This window comes from Alosa sapidissima, chromosome 4 (assembly GCF_018492685.1).
Source record: "Alosa sapidissima isolate fAloSap1 chromosome 4, fAloSap1.pri, whole genome shotgun sequence".
Lineage (NCBI taxonomy): Eukaryota > Metazoa > Chordata > Actinopteri > Clupeiformes > Clupeidae > Alosa > Alosa sapidissima.
In genome coordinates, this window is record NC_055960.1 from 15,603,522 (window position 1) to 15,625,280 (window position 21,759).

General features: G+C 39.8%; 1 protein-coding gene and 1 pseudogene across 1 annotated transcript; both read left to right on the forward strand.

Annotated features, from left to right (window-relative positions):
- Positions 1-5,052: 5,052 nt before the first annotated feature.
- Positions 5,053-15,198, forward strand: LOC121707124 (annotated as a pseudogene).
- A 1,444-nt stretch (positions 15,199-16,642) lies between these two features.
- LOC121707123 (red-sensitive opsin-1-like) lies at positions 16,643-20,670 on the forward strand. Its single transcript, XM_042089443.1, has 6 exons — positions 16,643-16,859; positions 17,037-17,333; positions 19,298-19,466; positions 19,583-19,748; positions 19,847-20,086; positions 20,189-20,670. Exons 1-6 carry the CDS (start codon positions 16,757-16,759, stop codon positions 20,285-20,287), a joined length of 1,074 nt encoding a protein of 357 aa, XP_041945377.1. The 5' UTR covers positions 16,643-16,756; the 3' UTR covers positions 20,288-20,670.
- The last annotated feature ends 1,089 nt before the right edge of the window (positions 20,671-21,759 follow it).

Sequence of the window (21,759 nt, forward strand, 5' to 3'; positions counted from 1 at the left end):
TATGACAAATATATAACAGATATGTACATAACATACAGCTATGTGCAGTGTGGAAACAGTGTCATTGTAGTGCAGAAACAACATTCATTATAAGAGTAGTAAGAATAAGTCTATGTGCAGGATGAATAGTATAAAGATCAGTAGAATAATTATGTATAAATGTAATTACAGTAGGCCTATGTACATTTGTAAATAAATAGAAAACTATGGGTGAGAGGGATAAATTAAAAATCTTTCCAGTAGGCTTTAATGTCAAGCAAAAAGTACAACCAAAGCTGAGCTTGATCAACTAGAACGTCTAAAGAACCAGAACTTGAGTCCCAGGCCATGTTGGTCTGAGGGGAAATGAGAAAGCGGACAGTGCAGTTAAGCAAGCGCTCAATGAAGAAGTCACAGAATGTCAAATCCCTGCCCCAGACCTTAAACCTATACTGAACTCTTACATCTCAGATAAGTGGCAATCTGAATGGGATTAATGTACCAACAACAAGCAAGGAATGTGAATTTTGGCACATTTTCATGATCCACTGGGTCGTTATGGGCCACACAAAATACGGTGTTGCTAAAATTACTCCTATTGTGGCTATTAGAGACATGCGTTCATGAGTATCCAGCTACATTCAATGAGTTAAGTAAAATACATTTACACACACAAAAAAACATCACTAATGTTGTGGACATTCCTTTATTCTGAGATACATCAATAGGCTCTCAAAACAATCCCAAACAGACGTAAGGTCTTTATAGAGCAAATCCATATAGATTATTTGTCAAATAAACCAGTAAAACAGAATTACGGGATGGAATATATAACATTCACACTCATAGATCATATTTTTTAAATAAATCAGTGAAAAAGTATCCTGACAAACAAGCAACATTTTAATGCCTTAGTCATATTTCATAATTTCAAATTTTTCTCTAGGTTACCTGATAGCCCAGTTTGAGAGGTGCAAGATGCGTGGTGGTGCAAGACCTGGTTGGTGACCGGACCAGGGCAAGCACACTTTCGCAGTTCCCGCCGGAAATGCAGTCTAGTTTCTCCTTGTCCTGTGTCTCCCTCTACAGGAGATGTAGTGTATATCCACTGTTGACCTGAGTCTCCACCATATAGGCCTACAGAAAGCTAGATGCTGCATTGGGCTCCACTCCACTCCGTAGCCTAAATAACGCCGCCATCATGGTGGGGGCAACAATCACTAGAGACCAACGGAGAACAATAAGTATATATACTCTTTTGATCCCGTGAGGGAAATTTGGTCTCTGCATTTATCCCAATCCGTGAATTAGTGAAACAGACACAGCACACAGTGAGGTGAAGCACACACTAATCCCGGCGCAGTGAGCTGCCTGCATCAACAGCGGTGCTCGGGGAGCATGTGAGGGGTTAAGTGCCTTGCTCAAGGGCACTTCAGCCGTGCCTACTGGTCGGGGTTCGAACCGGCAACCCTCCGGTTACAGGTCCGAAGTGCTAACTAGTAGGCGACGGCTGCCCCCGAACAGGTCACTGGAAATCAGACAGGTGTCTCTGATTATCGGCAAGTGTTGCCCATAGACATAGAACTATTTTTGAATGTGATAAGCCTAATGATAAAAATATCGGTGTAGTTTTGAGTAAGACCAGAATATGTAGAACTGAATATACAGCATAGCCTTTGGGGGGTAACTTTGTTTGTTATGACAAAGTAAATTGCTTTTTTAAGCCATTAACTAGGCAAAAAAAGTGTTCCTACCCGAACAGCTATTTTACAAGCGATAAGACCTGCTCAGAGTGTGGCAGAAATTCTGTTCGCCCTATTAAGAGTCCATCAAAATTATTTTGGAAAGATCTTTCTTTTGGAAACTCTTTCAAAACTGTTTCAAAATAAAAGCCCTCACTACAATAATTTACTACTAAATAACTTAACTACTTAACTATCCAACTATTTAACCGCTTAGCCATTTCAACTGTCAGTTGTCATCACCTATAACTCCCGCCAACTGTTTCCTCTGCCCACAACTGTTTCAAAATAAAAGTTTGCTTTGCATTTTATGTTAATATATGTTTAGCATTTTCATGTACTGGTAATTTTACTCACAATTACATTTTCTAGTTATTATTATTATTATTATTATTATGACTGCCGCGCAGCGAAGCGGCGGTCATATAGGTTTAGTCAGATTTTCTTTTTTCTTTTCTTTTTCGCATGTCCAAATTTCCGTCAAGGATTCCCGGGACACTGAAAGACCGGGGTAGACGAAACTTGGTGGGCATGTAGCCCCATATGGATAGCATGGAACTATCGTTTTTCGTTTTGATCTGTAGCCCCCCCGGTGGACTGCACCCTCCTGAAAGGAGGGTAGGGCAGACACAGTTTTCTGTGAATATCTCGAGAACCGTAAGGTTTAGGAGGACCATTTTTTTTTGTATGTTGAGCTCAAGGGGCCATGTCAACCCATTCCATAACCACTCATTTCATGTATAGCGCCACCTAGTTAAACACAAAAAAGTAAAAATGAGGTGTTGTAATCACAGGTATTTGTGACCTAACATAGTCAAAACTGCACGAAATTGTAAGTGTAGGATCATTATGACACCCTCTGAATGCACGCCAAGTTTCGTGGAATTCCGTTCATGGGGGGCCACACAATAAATTAATTTATGTTACTATACACCAACTGGCCTGTAGGTGGCCGGAGACAGTTTTCTGTGAATATCTCGAGAACCATAGGGCCTAGGAGGTCCACCTTTTTTTTGTATGTTGGTCTTAAGGGGGCATGTCAACCCATCCCATTACCACTTATTTCATGTATAGCGCCACCTAGTTAAAAATTAAAAAGCAAAAAATTAAGTGTTTTCATCACAATATCTCTGGCTGACATGGTCAAAACTGCACGAAATTGAAAGTGTAGGATCATTATGACACCTTCCGAATGCATGCCAAGTTTTGTGAACTTTCGTTCATGGAGGGCCTTACAATAAAATTATTTATGTGTACATTTAGTGACCGTACACCAACAAGGATTCCCGGGACACTGAAAGACTGGGGTACATGAAACTTGGTGGCCATTGTTTTTCGTTTTAATCTGTAGCCCCCCCGCTGGACTGGACCCCCCGAAAGGAGGGTAGGGCAGACACAGTTTTCTGTGAATATTTTGAGAACCGTAGGGCCTAGGATGACCAATTTTTTCTGTATGTTTGCCTCCAGGGGTCATGTTAACCCATCCCATGTGCACACATGTGCATAAGCAGATATACACGCACACACATACATTCACAGTAATCATACGTATGACACATATTCAAGAATTTCTCAGAATTATGAACAGGCAAGATGGGGGTGGGGTTGTATAAAAGGAATTTTACATGTGAAATCTATAAACTAATCATGTTTTGGTACTTGTTGTGTAGCAGATACCAGTGAGAATTGAGTGTGGATAATGCAATTTAGTGAGACCGTTAGAATCATATAGGCCTTTCAGCGTGATTTATTTTTGTGGAAAAAATGTGCTGGACTGGGCGGCGGTCATATTTTGTACCGCTCTGCGGTACATCTAGTTATTATTATTATTATTATTATTATTATTATATTGGCCACCTCTTTAGGTGGGACTCGGAGTAGGAAAGTTGATATGATGCTCAGTATGGCTTCATAGCGTCATAGAGGGAACTGTAAGAATCTAGATAATAATTTCCTAAATGCTAATCTTATCTTAATCTTATGTGATATTTAGCTTTTGTGTCACTCAGACAGACTTCAAATCCGGCTTTCGGGAATTTCACAGCCTCTCCTGTCTGTGGTTATCCTGTGGTCCGGCCAACCACCGTTTTCCTTGTAGGTCAGGGGTGGTGGCTGGTCGAAAGATTCATATGCCTCTCTGTATTTTATAGTCATTGGCGTTGTATGTACTGTATGTGTATGGCCAGGATATTTTACAGTCAAGACAGCCAAATGGCCACCTCCATCTCAAACAAAGAACATTCCTCACCACACAGGGGAGAAACTGGTTTGATTGTCACTTCTAACATCTCTGTAAATATATGCTGTGAATATGACACATGTTTGGTCTTGAATTATTATTTGTAACGGGGGCAGCAGTCTGATGGTTTCATTATAATTGAAAATATCTGTGCATAGTTACAGACTAGGAACTGCATTGTATTGTATTGTAACCAACTGACTAATGATCTGCAGGCCAGTTGAGAGGGATAAAGCAGGGTTATAAGTCTCTCTTATTCTTCTGGTCTACCACTGGCGGGAGGTCACAGGGATTAGTGTGTGCTTCACCTCACTGTGTGTACACTTTGTGCTGTGTGTGTTTCACTAATTCACGGATTGGGTTAAATGCAGAGACCAAATTTCCCTCACAGGATCAAAAGAGTATATATACTTATACTTAAGCGTTTGTTATGTTTTATGGTTTGTATAGTATAGTAGTTGTTTATTTTCATTAGACTATTGATTGAATTGACATTGTTGTTTATTATTATGATTCTCCTTAATGTAGTCTTACCTAACTTTTTAAATTGTTTACTGTTAAATTTAACTATTGTATTGTTGTTGCTTTGGACAAAAGCGTTTTCCAAATACCGTAACCATAACCATAATTAAATTGTTTAATTCATCACAATTTATATATCTCTCCTATATGCCATGCCTCTACTCTGCTACTACTTGGTAATAAGGTAAAGTTCTTAATTTATGAAGTCAGATTAATCATAGTTTCTCGTAATATTCACCACTGCTTCACCGTTTTGTCCTGTTCAATACACAATAAACGTAACATTTTACATATGACAAAGGCGGAAGTTAATTAGGGCCAATTTGGACTTTTACAAAGAGTGACTGTATACTGGGTTACAAGGCTTACAAGGTGAATGTATTTCCATGAAAAATCCCACTAAAGGATTTGTAGACACAAAGAAGATTAACCTTAGTTGACAGGACTGATGTTATTGTACATTGGCTTTGTGTCGATTAGGGTGTGAGGTTGGGTTACATTAGCGCCACAATAACCTTTAGAAATTAGGTTTTGCCGATGTCCTGGCTGACGCACAAACAACGTTAATGCCTTTAAAAGGCCATGGAAAACCACCAACCTTCTTCACAACAGAAACAGTAGTTGGGAGGACACAGGACAACCATAGACAGGTGAGTCTGAGTGAAATTCTGGTAGTTTGGACTTGAAGGTTATTTAGAGCAGCGAATATCAACTTTATAAAAATATTGGCAGAAACAACTAAAACAATCAGTGAGTGACTCTTAGTGAATCTCTCTCAATAGTTTGCAAAGGCACATCCTCAACATGGCAGAAGAGTGGAGTAATCCTTTTTTCACAGCAAAAGGACAACTAGGGAGTCTGCCTCTGCATACACCATCAGCAACAACACTAGAGGTTTGGAACTATTTCATTAACATCAGTTATGTAACCCTCTTGTTGTGTTTGTTTCATGATTACTAGTTTTGTGTTCCCGGTCAAAAATGACCGTTGCATTATTGCATCATAACTTGTTCTAAATCCATAGTAACACACATATTATCATCTAATGTTGTGATAGACTATAGATAGAACTTCAAAGTTCTATTGGACATTACCAGTTTTATTTGTAATAATAATAATAATAATAATAATAATAGCTTAAATTACATAGCGCCTTTCAGGATACCCAAGGTCGCTTAATAAACAAAGGGATGGGTAGTGAATGGGATGGGTAGGGAATGGGGGTCAGAGAACAAGTGTGTTTTTAGGTGTTGTTTGAACACGCCTAGGGAGGGGGCAGTGCGTAAATGGAGGGGTAGCTTGTTTCATAGACCGGGGGCTGCAGCACAGAAGGCTCTGTCCCTAAAGGTCCTGAGTCTGGTGCGGGGAATGGCAAGCTGATCGCAGGGACCGTGGTTGACTGGGGTGGAGGAGATCAGTAAGATACTGGGGTGCAAGTGCGTAGAGGGATTTGGAGGTGAGGAAGAGGATTTTATAAGTGATTTGAGACTTGACTGGCAGCCAGTGAAGCTGTATGAGGATGGGGGTGATATGCTGCCAGGGTTTTGTGCATGTTAAGACCCTGGCAGCTGAGTTCTGGACATATTGTAGCCTTGCTGGGCAGACCAGACAGGACACCATTGCAAATACTCCAGACGGGAGGGGATGAAGGAGTCGATGAGAGTTTCAGTGAGTCCGAGAGTGAGAGTCGATGATCTTATGGAAAGTACGCCATGCCAATCTCTAGGTACTGTATAGTGAAGGGTATGTGATGATGTGGGGCTATTTTAATTCCAAAGGCCAAGGGAACTTTATCAGAATGCATAGCATCCTGGATCCATGAAATAAATGGCCTTTAAAAATCTGCCTGCCTCAGTGGCAATTTAACATAGGGGTGTGTATATTTATGCCTTCTGTATTTTATGGAAGAACATTATTTTTACGATACATTCACCAAGAAAAATTGGTGTCCTAAGGATATAACTAACTCGCTCATTTTCATATATAACATGATATTTGCCTTGAACAGATTATGTAAACAAAATAGCTATTAGCAGGGGTTATTCATTTTCCATTTGTATGTAGTGCTTTCACATAGGCAACTCCTATAATTTGTCTGATTAAAACGTTTTACAGTAAAACAATATATATTCTTTTTGTCGTAGGTCTTTTTATGAAATACATTCAAGTATGATGTATTTTGTTACAGTCAAGCATCTGTTAAAAAGAAAAGGGCATCAGTGAAAGACAGGCTGGCATGACATAGGGGAAAATAGCCTAATCCAGAGTAGGCTAATCTAGAAACAGCTCACCTTAAGAGCATCTCAAGAGCGGTGCACGCGCGTTCACGCTACGAGTATGTTCGGGAAACAGTCGCAAAAACCAAACGAACGATCTTAACCCTTTATTGCATGAATTATTATTATACCCATACTGTTGAAAAATGTTTTAAAGTATTTTTCTTACTTAAAATGGTTTAAATAAAGGAAATTTTGAAAAAAAGTAAAAAAAAAAAACATTTATAGGGGTAATTGGTAATTTGTTACCATATGGCAACAACGCGCAATCGTGGAAAATGCTGTAAAATCCAATTTTTCTTTAAAAACTTATTTTTATTTAATTACCAATCTTTTAGAAATGAACTAAATTAAGCTTGCATTAGTTATGCTCTAATACATCTAATTATAAACCTAACATAATACCAATTCAACTGTATTTTGGGCAATAAAGTGATAATATCATGGTAATATTGTCATAGTGTAGTCCGCTTTGGAATATAAATAGCCTTCCTGTAGGGACATAAAGTAATTATTTTGATCAAAACCAATGTTTATATTAAACAATGTCATCATTTAGATGACTTTAATTCATTTAGATGACTTCCATTTCCCAAATTTATTGGGTTATATTGCAGTCAGAGGACATATTCAACTGTACTGAGACCATATAGTCACAGAGCCCTGCCCCTCAGAAAGTGTGCCATTCCATGCCATTCACACCGAGAGACATAGGTATCCTTCACATATCCCCCTGACAGCCTTTCCCTACCCTGTAAAGCCATGCCTCATCCATATTTGGGGTCACACACACAAGGGTCAACCTAACATAGGGGTCTCTGGTGTGGGTCATACTACAGGCTCACATTGGGCAAGCCTTGGATGGCTCCACAGCAAGCCAGCCCACTTCTTACACCATTTATAGTGAGATGAGAGAAGGGTCACCCCATTTGCCTTGAACTTTGAACTTTGGGCCTCTGGAGTGTTAAAGCTGTAGCCAAAGAGACAGGGTGGGTGACTGACTGCAGCCTTTATCTGCTACACATATCAATGTTTTTCTCCTCATTGCTGGATTATAGCTAATCCTGACAGTTCTTTGGTGGAAGAGCCAACAATGTGCTTTTATCTTTCCCAAAATCCCAAACAAAAATTGTGAAAACACCATGTCTAATTGACTGTGTAGTGAACAATAACACAAAATACATCTTTACCGCTCCAATCACTATACTGTCTGAATCTCATTCCATAGATAATTTGCAAATTGGTAAACATGTACAATATCCTAAAAGACTCCAAAATGTCTGAAATTACAAATCAAAGTGTAAATAATGTTTTACTTCAAAATATTGTCAAAAGTTGTATATATTCCCAGAGTATCCTAGTGCAATGCAATCCTATTGTAATCCTATTGTAAGCTGTGCCACCAAAGAAGAAAAGGAACATTTAAAGCTTTTTCATTATGCAGAGTTACTTATGCATACATTGCATATGCATGTGCATATGCATATGCAGAGTTCCTGGTCAAACTGGTGACCAGGCTTTCAAATGCGGATTTTACTGTGGAAAATAGCATTAACTGTTAGGATATTACCCAGGATATTGTCACAGCTAAACCTAGCTTCTGTAATCGTTCAACCAAGGTTAGGAGTCATGTTAAATAAGGGTGTGCCGCGCAGTCGCATAAAGCACAGAATAAAAGTCACCATGTCACTGACTGTTAATTGGGCTACCAATCTTGCAGTCGCAATAAACAATGGATCCGAGACATTTTCCTGTTCCTTCTGTTTATGTAGGCTAATGTATTTGTGAATGTAGCCTGCACAATGCAAAGTAATAAAACATAAACTATGGTACATTTCCATACTCATAGAAATGAACATCGCGAGACACTTATCTCATCTATGAACTCATCCCAGAAAGATTTTCTTTGACTTTGACTTGATTATTTGAACATTAATTTTATCCAATGACATAGCAAACATGATGAATTGAATCTACATATCCTTGCACTATGCGAAACTATTTTCCACTAGCCTAAAACCGTGAGACTGAATTGCGTTACGTTCCTCTTAAAGTGACAGGCACTCAATTAGACTTACAGACCACAAATGTGATGATATTAAAGAAAAGTTATCATTTAAATATCAATATATTCAAATTACTAAATATGTTTAGCTATTAGTAATAACAATAAAAAGTTCATATGAATTCCAAAATATGAAAACCTATGACAACCATCACTTTCTGTGTGTGTGTGGAGGGTCAATCAAATTCTATGATTGCCACTGATGTAAATTATTACACAATATTCAATATTACTGATGGCGTCAAGGTGGTGGGGGCCCCGAAACCAAATATTTTTTTTAAAAATCGCAAAAGGACGACAAAAGTATCAAAAAGACGGCCAAAAGTATCGAAATCGAGATTTTTCACTTGCTGGTATTGAAACAATAATGTTGATATCGTGACAACAGGAGTTGGGGATGTTTCCCCACCAAAGCTGAGACCAAACCTACGCCCTTGAGGATTAGGCTATATTATTTTGTAGCCTATTTGTATGCCGGTTTGAACAAAAGCGTCTGCCAAATCCCACAACCAACCATAGCCTACTTTGCACAAACTTGTAGCCTACTCTAAGAATGATGTGTAGCCTACGTTGTTTTTCATGGCGATAGTATCTATGCCATCTATTTTCTTAAGGGCTCTCCGCCCTTGAACTATTCACTTTGCTACTAGATACTACTACAGAATGCACACGTACAGATATTCGAATTTGGCAACACATGTTATTTTAGATGTGTAAACAATCCAAAGTGAATAAGAAAAACTAGGCTAAGTTTATATCCTACTTTGCAGATGTGACAGGCAGTGTACGCAAAATACATAAAAGTATGTGCATATCACAGGAAACACTCTACATCAACATGCATTTAGGCCTACATCAATCGTTAACTTCTAACAAAATGATATGTCAGTGGTGAAACAAGGCATGCAGCATAATCGTTGATTAGCTAAAGATCTTGGAATCGGTCAGTCTTAATCTTTTACATTAAAAACACCACACAGCCCCCTAACAATAATACTGCATATGACAACGTTAATTCCAAAGTTTATCAATCGTAAAATCAACACTGGTAAAATATTTTGTTCTCACCGATGGCCATGCTATCTTCAGAACGCTGTGGAGCAATCGTGTGTTATCTTATTGCACTTCAAAATCAAACTGGGGACAGGAAAAACAGTATCAACCAGTACCATGAAACATTACGATTGACCCCATGCAGGTTTTACATAAATCCTTCTTTCCCTAAAATGAACTATCAATCCACCGGGATTAACATGAGGCCAACCGCATCCTTGTCGATTTCAATTAAACTTTGCGCTAGGCATTTCGGAACCCAGGTTGCCCAAATAAGCTGCTTTGGTCAATTCCCTTCTGATAAACATGTCTTCCTGTAGGTAGCCTACAACATCAGAACATAACACCAAAGATCATGTCATTGGGAAAACTATAGGCCAAAGTTACTGTCGGTCATTTATGATCATTACATTAATGTAATAACACATTGACACATGAAACCCTGTGTTTTGAGCACCTGATGTGTTCAGCAGAAGGGAATTTCTACAGTCGTAATAATACCAACTGCTTCCTCTCCCAGACAATTATCACCTTAAAACCACAGTAATTTAAATGTCATAGCCTTTTGAGGCCTCAGACACCTGCAAAGCCTAGACCAGACCAAAATAAGCACAAAGGATGTGCACAAAGTAGGCGTCATCAATATTATCAGAAAATACGCACAAATCATAGCAACAGGTGATATGAACAGATCACCAGTAAAGGGCCTGGCATCTTCAGCATGGTGGTGTAGGCCAAAGGGTCACAGCTCTTAAAAGAAAATGCTAGCCTCACATTAACAGAGATTTTACTGCAACCTTTGTGAGTTGAGAGGTTTTGTGAGTTTTTTTATGATTTTACAACATTTAGAGGTATGATCATGAATCATTTTAAATAACCAAAAAAAAACAAACAAAAAAAACATCTGCAACATGGATGGCACTTTCCACAGTGTTAAAATGGGTCTGTGTTTTGAATGTTCTAATCTTGTCATGTTTTCACATTGGACAGGTTACCGCTGATTGGGGAACTAGGCATAAGGCCTGTTATACAGACATGGTAAGATTTAACAAAGCAGTAGTCAAAACTGAAGTGTTTAACATATTGGATTGCACACTGTTTAAGTCAGTGACCCCATAAATTGACCCCATTAGTGGCTGTTGAAGCTAATGTAGGTTAGCACTGAAAATCCTCTGCGACCTACAGTAGGTAAATCCAATGTTTGGTTCCATATCGGATGCAATGGGAACGCCTTAAGAGGCCTGAGTGACTAAAGAGATTAAACAGGGTCAAAAAAAAGTATTTGCTGACCACAGAGTAACCATGTCAGGTCAAGTCAGGTCAAACTAGGGATGTAACGATTACCGGTATAATGGTAAACCACGATAAAAATGTTGACAATAACAATTACCGTTTTCATTTCAAATATCATGATCATCACGGATGATTACCACGGTGTGGAAACCGCGTGTTTAATCCTTCCCAGCTTCATCCGAGCCTGCTTTTGACATACAGTAGTCCTGGGTACAATGAAACAAAACTGGTACCCTACTGATTCTGTTGATTCTACTTGATGGATTTAATTGTGGCACAAAGCCAATTATACATGACCAAGGAAAAAGTGAACGGGACAACACACAATGTCACAGTAACGTTATGCTATGAATTATAAATGCTCAGCTCAGCCAGGTTTGTTTGTGCAGTCAGGATGTAGGCCTATGAATGTGAATGAAAATATGCCCTTCTCTAGTAGCAATAGGCCACCTTAAAATGCACCAGAATAAAATAATCACATCTACTCAGTTACAATTTTTTACCCTCCCTCAGCACCCCCTCTATGAGCACCGCCAGATGAAAATGAGTTCCAGCTTCCCTGGTTAAATGTTTCACTTTTGATAAGGTTTTGCCTATATTTTGTAATAGTAAATGCTGTCACACTTTTTGAAACTATTTCAGCCTATTAGTCCTTTATGAACATATTGAACACACTTAAAAATATTGCGATAATACCGAAAACCGTGATAATTTTGGTCACTATAACCGTGAGGTTAAATTTTCATATCGTTACATCCCTAGGTCAAACCCATTTGCAGTAATAAAGGCCCACACGTACCGTAAAACTTCAAATAATAGCCGAGTCCCAAAGAGACGCCGGTCTCTTTTAAACGCCTGGCGTGGCTACAGGTTTGGGTTAAAGGCCGTTCTCCAGTAGAGGCCTGGTCTGTTTTTTAGTTTCGGGTTGTATTTAATCTTCTAAAACCCGTCAGATAGTCTGTTTAAAGCCCAATTCACACCAAAGATTCGCAATGACACGAAACCGCTACAGAAAGGAGGTTACACAGTGTGAAATAGATGTTGCACGTCATTGCAAGCCGCCGCAAAGCATTCACCATATCTGGTCACAGTTGCAAGGTTTTAGAATGTTGCATCAAGTTGCTGGTTAATAGAATGTTGCAGCTCATCTCGTCGCAAATCTTGGGTGTGATTTGGGCTTAAGTATGGCACAGAGTGCGCACGTTATGAGATGGCATTAAAAGACTGCGGTGGGGAAAAGCTATTTTTTAGCTTTTTTTCAATATGAACTATGCCTATATGTCCGACTTCACTCTTAGACCTACTCATACACGGCGCTGAAATGGCGTTAGCTGTCTAAATTCGAATCATATGCTGGGGGAGAAATCGTCGGACATCCATGATTATTTTGTTATTCAGCACCCCTGGTCAACAATATGTTCCCACGCGCCTGGAAGTAGGCTATGATTTGAAATGTAGACCGTTGTCGAATTTGGCAAATACAAAACGGGAGAAACGATATGGTTCATGCTCTCTCATCCTGTTTCATTCGTGCTGAAAATGAGGGAGAATGAAACATTACGCACGTTCCACTTTTGCATAAATAATTCCTGAACGGTTTTGGTCAGGGCTGATAATGCAACTGTATTTGACAAAGGACCGATATATAGGCTATTTGCTAGTGACAAAATATGAGCTTTCAGTGTGATGCGATCTCTTTGTAAATTAGCCTACGTTTAACTAAAACGTGTTTCAACTGTTCTGGCTATCCCCGCTTTTTGGATCTTACTGTATCTCAATGAACAACATCTCAACACTAAATGAATGATGATCCGTAATTGTCATCAGATAGCCTAGTCATACTGTATAGGTAGACATTCAGTGTGTTTGAAATAATTAATTAGATTATATTTTCCATCTTTGCAGAGGAAAAGTTTTGTGTAAAGGGAATTAAAGGCCTGTCTCATATAGATGCCTGTCTCTAATACTAGCCGGTGCAGTTTGGCAATTTGGGAAAATAAAACCCGGGCTATTATTTGGAGTTTTACGGTATATATAAAAGCAGCAAAACACACATCAGACATCTGTAGGCCACTCCAGCAACAGTCTACAGAGAGAGGGCTGCTGGACTAATAGAAACTTATTAATTGAAGCAGGGAAAAACAAACCAGATCAACCAGACTGCATGGCAGAGCAGTGGGGCGAAGCAGTCTTTGCTGCGAGGAGAAGAGATGACACTACAAGGGAATCAATGTTCACCTACACAAATGCAAATAATACTAGAGGTAAGTGGCACACTATTTATACCTTAAGGGATGTCTTTATGGATAGGTCTTTTTGCAACTTCGGCACAATGGAATACTTTTGTAACACTTTGTGCCCGGCAGTGGAAAAAAAGACAACAATGTAGAGTTCTGTGTTCTGATGTAGTGGTGTTCAGAGTGTTTACTATCTTCTGTTTCCATAGATCCATTTGAGGGACCCAACTACCAAATTGCCCCACGATGGGTCTACAACATCGCTACACTTTGGATGATGTTTGTGGTCGTTGCCTCTGTTTTCACCAACGGCCTGGTGCTGGTGGCTACAGCAAAGTTCAAGAAGCTCCGTCACCCTCTCAACTGGATTTTGGTCAATCTGGCTATTGCTGATCTTGGGGAAACAGTCATAGCCAGCACCATCAGTGTGATTAACCAGATAAATGGCAACTTTATCCTGGGACACACCTGTTGTATTCTTGAAGGCTGCACTGTGGCTACCTGTGGTAAGGGACTATATGTTTCACTCGCTGTCTATTTATGAATCCATAATTTCATTTTAAATGACATCTTTTCATATTACAGTAGTCTCAATCTCGTTGTTGAGTAGTCTTGAAATCTCATTGTTAAATGCTGATAATATACAGTTTGCTTTAATAGAAATAACTGTTATAGAAATGATTTAATGTATGCTGCATTTAGTTTCTTTTCTGTTTACTCTTTTATTTACTGTACCACTGGCTCCTCCAACAGGTATTGCTGCTCTGTGGTCCCTGACTGTCATCTCTTGGGAGAGATGGGTGGTTGTGTGCAAACCCTTTGGAAATGTCAAGTTTGATGCCAAATGGGCCGCTGGAGGAATTATCTTCACGTGGGTATGGGCAGCAGTCTGGTGTGCTCCTTCCGTCTTTGGCTGGAGCAGGTAGGTTTGCATTTCTGCTCTCCACATCTGGACCATTCTTTGAACATCATGTATCTCACTACCCTGAATTTTTATGTATGAATATGCTCATGCTCTTTGTTTTTCTTTTTTGTTAGGTATTGGCCTCATGGCCTGAAGACCTCATGTGGACCTGATGTGTTCAGTGGACCCGAGGTCCCTGGGATCCAGTCCTACATGGTTGTCCTGATGATCACCTGCTGCTTCATTCCCCTGGGTATCATCATCCTCTGCTACATTGCTGTCTGGCTCGCCATCCGCGCTGTACGTTTGGTTGTTCTCTGTCCGAAACTGATAAGGTTTAACCATTTAAACAAAGAGTGACTTTTATGTGAAATGGGATCTTTTTTTTCTCACTAACAGGTAGCCCAGCAGCAGAAGGACTCTGAGTCAACACAGAAGGCTGAGAAGGAAGTGTCCAGGATGGTGGTTGTCATGATCGTTGCCTACTGCGTCTGCTAGGGGCCATATACAGCCTTTGCCTGCTTCGGTGCAGCTAACCCAGGATATCCATTCCATCCTTTGCTTGCAGCCATGCCTGCCTACATGGCCAAGAGCGCCACCATCTACAACCCCATTATCTATGTCTTCATAAACCAACAGGTGAGTTGTGTTTAACCACAAGATGCTGATTCTATATTTCAAAGTTTTACTTTGTCTAGCCCAAATCCAAAATCTAAACTAAACAAATTTCTAACTTCTACCTTTCAGTTCCGTTCATGCATCATGCAGCTCTTTGGCAAGGCGGGTGATGATGGATCTGAAGTATCCACATCCAAAACAGAAGTCTCTTCTGTGGCACCTGCATAATTTCCCCAACACATGCCATCGCTTGGAACTTGGAAAAGAGAATCAAATAGGACTTTTTGTACAGAATGTATTGTATATCTAACATATTTTTGTTTATTTTAATGAAATGCTTTCAGTTAAGAAGAATGGATAGTCTTAAGTGTGTGTAAATGCGTCACCCTCTCAAAACTACAGTCAATTCAATGGGATGCCCTTTTTGAGAAGTCAGTAATCTGCATAGTCTACCAAGGCCAGCAGTGAAGAGGAAAAACACACAGAGCATAAGTGTGTATTACTGTCATCAAATATCTGTAGAAAAAGTGCATAACACATTATAACTGTATACGTGACATGAACACGCAAACAGTAATGGGAGTTCCCGCTCCTTTACAGAGAAGCGGCTAAGACGGCCTTACAGCTCTAAAAAGAAAATGTTGGTCTAATATTCATTGAACATCTTACAGCCTACTTACAACCTTTGCATTCTGGAAGGTTTTGTGAGTTGCTGTGCATTTACTAGTGGAATGATCATACATCTGTAAATAGCTATCTTGCAAGAAATAAAAAAGAATGCACACAAAAATCAGTTCCCTAGATGAGAATTTCTACAGTGAATGATTCTGTACTTTTCTTTTGATGGAAGTAAAGTCATGCAGCAAATTACAACAACCTTGTCTTGTTTTTATTTATCAAATATTTATAAAGAGGGAATCCTCAACCCCTTATCAGAATCATATCTTACCATTGTTTCAGATTGTACACAACTGATTGTAAATAGGCCTCTAATGCCTTTTATACAAACATGCTTACATTTAACGAAGTCATAGTCCAAACTCCTGAAATGTTACAAATATTAAAGTGGCTAAACGGCACTGTAAGAGCCAGAAAAGAATATTTACTTTTACATATATTCATTTGGCGGACGCATTTGTCCAAAGTGACTTACAGCAATGGAATAACATTTAGGCTATTAACATTTAAGCTTTTTTAGATTTAAGCTACAGAGCTACAGTATATACTGTACCATTTTAATATGTTTATCGTTGCCCACATAATTTTAACTTTTGTGAGCCTAAAGTCAAGAGGCCAGTAGAATCCTCCAACTGTTCAGGCTAATACTTCAAACTAATGAAGCCTGGAGAAATCTTATAGGAGCATCTTGGACTTTTATAATCACAAGAGCCATCATTTTTGTATCTCTCTGCAAAATAAAGTTTGAGGACATGCCAGCAAAAGTAGCACAAGCAGCAGTAGGTCAGTACTAAAAATCCTCTCTCACACTAAATCAAATAGATCGGATGTCATGAAATCCAAGCGATGTTACTCAAGATTATCTGGATGCAAAGGAGAAGCTTTCAGAAAAGCTTAAGAGACTTAGAGATTAGATAGGTCTGACATTGGGCCAAGTTACTCCAATGACCTCGAAGCTACTTAATGATAGTGACGTCATACAAAATATAAAATCAGCATGTTGCACATCAGACATCTGCAGGCACCTCCAGTCACACGGTCCACTGAGAGCAGTTGACAGTAGAGGTCTGCTGGACTATTAAAAGCCAAACAAATCAATTGAAGTCACCTGAAACACGCACGGAATAACAACCCTTATCAACCCAGCAACATGGCGCAGCAGTGGGAGGATGCAGTCTTTGCTGCGAGGAGAAGGGGAGATGACACTACAAGGGAATCAATGTTCACCTACACAAATGCAAATAATACTAGAGGTAAGTGCCACACAATTTATACCTTAAGGGATGTCTTTATGGACTTTTTGCAACTTCGGCACAAGGGAATACTTTTGTAACACTTTGTGCCTGACAGTGGAAAAAAAGGCAACAATGTAGAGTTCTGTGTTCTGATGTAGTGGTGTTCAGAGTGTTTACTATCTTCTGTTTCCATAGATCCATTTGAAGGACCGAACTACAACATTGCCCCACGATGGGTCTACAACATCTCTACACTTTGGATGATCTTTGTGGTCGCTGCCTCTGTTTTCACCAACGGCCTGGTGCTGGTGGCTACAGCAAAGTTCAAGAAGCTCCGTCACCCTCTCAACTGGATTTTGGTCAATCTGGCTATTGCTGATCTTGGGGAAACAGTCATAGCCAGCACCATCAGTGTGATTAACCAGATAAACGGCTACTTTATCCTGGGACACACTTGTTGTGTTCTTGAAGGCTACACTGTGGCTACCTGTGGTAAGGGACTATATGTTTCACTCGCTGTCTATTTATGAATCCATAATTTCATTTTAAATGACATCTTTTTACATTACAGTAGTCTCGAAATCTAATTGTTGAGTAGTCTTCAAATCTCATTGTTAAATGCTGATTGGGTACATAGTATAATAAACAGTTATAGTATAACTATTTATTAGTAGTAGTATAATAATCAGGGGGGTATTCCAGAAAGCAGGTTTACTGGCTTAACTGGGTATGTTAACCCAGAGTTAGCGGTAAACCTGGGATTTCAGTTCCAGAAAGCTCAAAAATGATCAGGCTATGTAAGTAACTATGGTAACATAGGCTCTGAACTGAACTGGGTATGTTAACCCAGAGTAAACGGTAAACCTGGGATTTCAGTTCCAGAAATCTCAAAAATAATCAGGCTATGTAAGTAACTATGGTAACATAGGCTCTGAACTTAACCTGGTAGGGGGTAGGTTTTGTTCAGGTTATGTTCAATTATGTTCGGTTATTTCAGTGCATGTTCAATCAGGCCGCTATTTTTACACTTGTCACACAATGGCGTTTAATTTTGACGAAGGTCCGATTGACAAAGAAGCACAAAATCATGTAATATTCATCCGTGCAATTTACAGTGAGAGGGCGATAAGACCACGACATCACATGAAAGCCTATCCATTCTTCTCCAAACGAGTGTTTCAAGAGCACTAGAGTTTTTCAGCTGAATCCTAAATATAGGCTACTCGAAAAGCATTCTCCATCCCTACATAACGCATGGTGGATTAGAATAGAATAAAATAAATCTTTAATGTAGCTAGCCTACACCATAGTGGACATTTGTGTTTGGCTTACCAGACAGATGGACAAACAACATCTCAGACACATTGAAGATATAATTAAAACAAGTACAGTACAAAAAAGAGGAAACATAGCCTATAGAAAATTAATAAATAAGATTAAATATAGCTGTACAGCTCAGCCGGGTAGGCTATGCATGTTGTCACTAAGTTTGGTTAAGAATGCTGATGGCATTTGGGATAAAATATTTTTTAATAGGCTACACACGCTCTCCGACTGGGAGTTTTTGTCGTGTTGGAGACGCAAAGCATATCGGCAAGCTGTCAGTCGGTGCGTAAAGTTTGCCTTGCGCTAAAGCAGTTCCTGCGCAACTTCATTCGTTTTCCTGGACACAAACCCACGAGGATCATTAAAGTGTAGTTTCACCAACTGACAGGTCATCATCACTTATAAACTTTTCCAAATGTGCACCGAAATGTGTCCAATAGGCTACCCATGCCTTCCGACATTCACCCTTCCGATGATGGAGCGCAAAAGTTTAACTTGGCCCACAGCTGCAGAACCCGCGTTAAAATAGAAAATTACATTTGGGATTCTCAAATAATTCTATGGCCCACTCAATCTGTGACAAGGTAGGCTAGTTTAAGAAAGCATCATTCAAAGCTCAGTCCAGTGAATTATTTAATTGTGCTTTTGACATTAAATAGACATTAATAAAAATCTTAAACATACGCATTTACACGGTCAGTTAGGCTATTCTCTGCCAAGCAAGGTCTCGGACGCAGGCGCTTAAGTATTACTCTTTTTTTGTTATTACAGTTCTCTCCTCCTCGTAAGCCTCGACTACTCCGCCTCTGAAAAATACAGTGCTCTTCCTTTCGCCGGTTTCACTCATGGTTTCGACTCTCAATAGATGATGCCTTTATAAGTTCGCCGTGAACGCGCACAACTCTAGGTTATCTAACACAGGGTTGATTGAACTAACTGGTAACCGGTGTTTTGGAACCGACAGCTCGGGTTTAGTCGCCACAGGTTCAGACAACCCAGAGGTTAAGTTTTATCTCAGTGTTTGTTAAACCTCCTTTCTGGAATACCCCTCAGGGAATCCAACAGTATGCTGCATTTAGTTTCTTTTCTGTTTACTCTTTTATTTACTGTACCACTGGCTCCTCCAACAGGTATTGCTGCTCTGTGGTCCCTGACTATCATTTCTTGGGAGAGATGGGTGGTTGTGTGCAAACCCTTTGGAAATGTCAAGTTTGATGCCAAATGGGCCACTGGAGGAATTGTCTTCTCATGGGTATGGTCAGCAGTCTGGTGCGCCCCTCCCATCTTTGGCTGGAGCAGGTAGGTTTGCATTTTTGTTCTCCACACCTGGACCATTCTTTGAACATCATGTATCTCACTACCCTGAATTTTTATGTATGAATATGCTCATGCTCTTTGTTTTTCTTTTTTGTTAGGTATTGGCCTCATGGCCTGAAGACCTCATGTGGACCTGATGTGTTCAGTGGACCCGAGGTCCCTGGGATCCAGTCCTACATGGTTGTCCTGATGATCACCTGCTGCTTCATTCCCCTGGGTATCATCATCCTCTGCTACATTGCTGTCTGGCTCGCCATCCGCGCTGTACGTTTGATTGTTCTCTGTCCGGAACAGATAAGGTTTAACCATTTAAACAAAGAGTGACTTTTATGTGAAATGGGATCTTTTTCTCTCGCTAACAGGTAGCCCAGCAGCAGAAGGACTCTGAGTCAACACAGAAGGCTGAGAAGGAAGTGTCCAGGATGGTGGTTGTCATGATCGTTGCCTACTGCGTCTGCTGGGGACCATATACAGTCTTTGCCTGCTTCGGTGCAGCTAACCCAGGATATCCATTCCATCCTTTGCTTGCAGCCATGCCTGCCTACATGGCCAAGAGCGCCACCATCTACAACCCCATTATCTATGTTTTCATGAACCGACAGGTGAGTTGTATTTAACCACAAGTTGCTGATTTTCAAAGTTTTACTTTGTCTAGCCCAAATCCAAAATCTAAACTAAACAAATTTCTAACTTCTACCTTTCAGTTCCGTTCATGCATCATGCAGCTCTTTGGCAAGGCGGGTGATGATGGATCCGAAGTCTCCACATCCAAAACAGAAGTCTCGTCTGTGGCACCTGCATAATTTCCCCAACACATGCCATCGCTTGGAACTTGGAAAAGAGAAACAAATGGGACTTTTTTTACAGTATATATTGTATATCTAACACATCTTTGTTTATTTTAATGAAATGCTTTCCATTAAGAAGAATGGATGATGTTTGGTGTGTGTAAATGCACCACCCTCTCAAAACTACAGTCGATTCAATGGGACACCCTTTTTGAGACGTCAGTCATCTGCATAGTCTACCAAGGCCAGCAGTGAAGAGGAAAAACACACAGAGCATAAGTGTGTATTACTGTCATCAAATATCTGTAGAAAAAGTGCATAACACATTATAACTGTATATGTGACATGAACACACAACCAGTAATGGGAGTTCCTGCTCCTTCACAGAGATCCGGGCTAAGACGGCCTCACAGCTCTAAAAAGAAAATGTTTGTCTAATATTCACTGAACATCTTACTTACAGCCTACTTACAACCTTTGCATTCTGAAAGGTTTTGTGAGTTGTAGTGCATTTGTAACTTCTAGTGGAATGATCATACATCATTTGTAAATAGCTATCTTGCAAGATATAAAAATACACAAAAAAAAAAAAAAACTGTTCCCTAGATGAGAATTTTTACAGTGAATGATTCTGTACTTTTCTTTTGATGGAAGTAAAGTCATGCAGCAAATTAAAACAACCTACTCTCTTGTTTTCTGTCATCAAATATTTCTAGACAGGGAATCCTCAACCCCTATAACTTACCATGTGTCAGATTGTACACAACTTGATCGTAAACTTGAGGCCTCTAAGACCTACAAACATGGTTACATTTACCAAAGTTCAAACTCCTGAACTGTTTTAAAAAGGACTAAATGGCACACTGTAAGAGCCAGAAACAGTTTAATGGTGTAACATTTTAATATTTGTATCGCTGTCCACGTGATTTGAACTTATGTGAGTCTAAAGTCAATTAGTTAAACTAATGAAGTCTGGAGAAATCTTATAGGAGCATCTTGGACTTTCATGATCACAAGAGCCATCATTTTTGTATCTCTGCAAATTAAAGTTTGAGGACATGCCAGCAAAAGTAGCACAAGCAGCAGTAGGTTAGTACTGAAAATCCTCCCTCAGGTTAAATGAGGTAGATCGGATGTCATGAAATCCAAGCGATGTTATTTAAGATTATCTGGATGCAAAGGAGAAGCTTTCGAAGACTTAGAGCAGTGTTACTCATTGCGCGGCTCGCGAGCCACATGCGGCTCGTCAAGCTATTATTGGTGGCTCGCATGCAGCTTTGGCGAGATTTCGCCAACTTTGGTTTTACTCATTTTGAGTAGGCCTAAACTGTTCGCCAAAGGCCATCATCTCTGGCCCCAGTTTGATAAAAACAAAAGCAGGCTCTGATTTAGCTTAGTCTACTGTATGACTTCAACGAGGTGATCTTTAGTTTCGTTCTGCTTACAGTATCTCACTGCCACTTGCAACGCCTTTGAATGCAATCCGC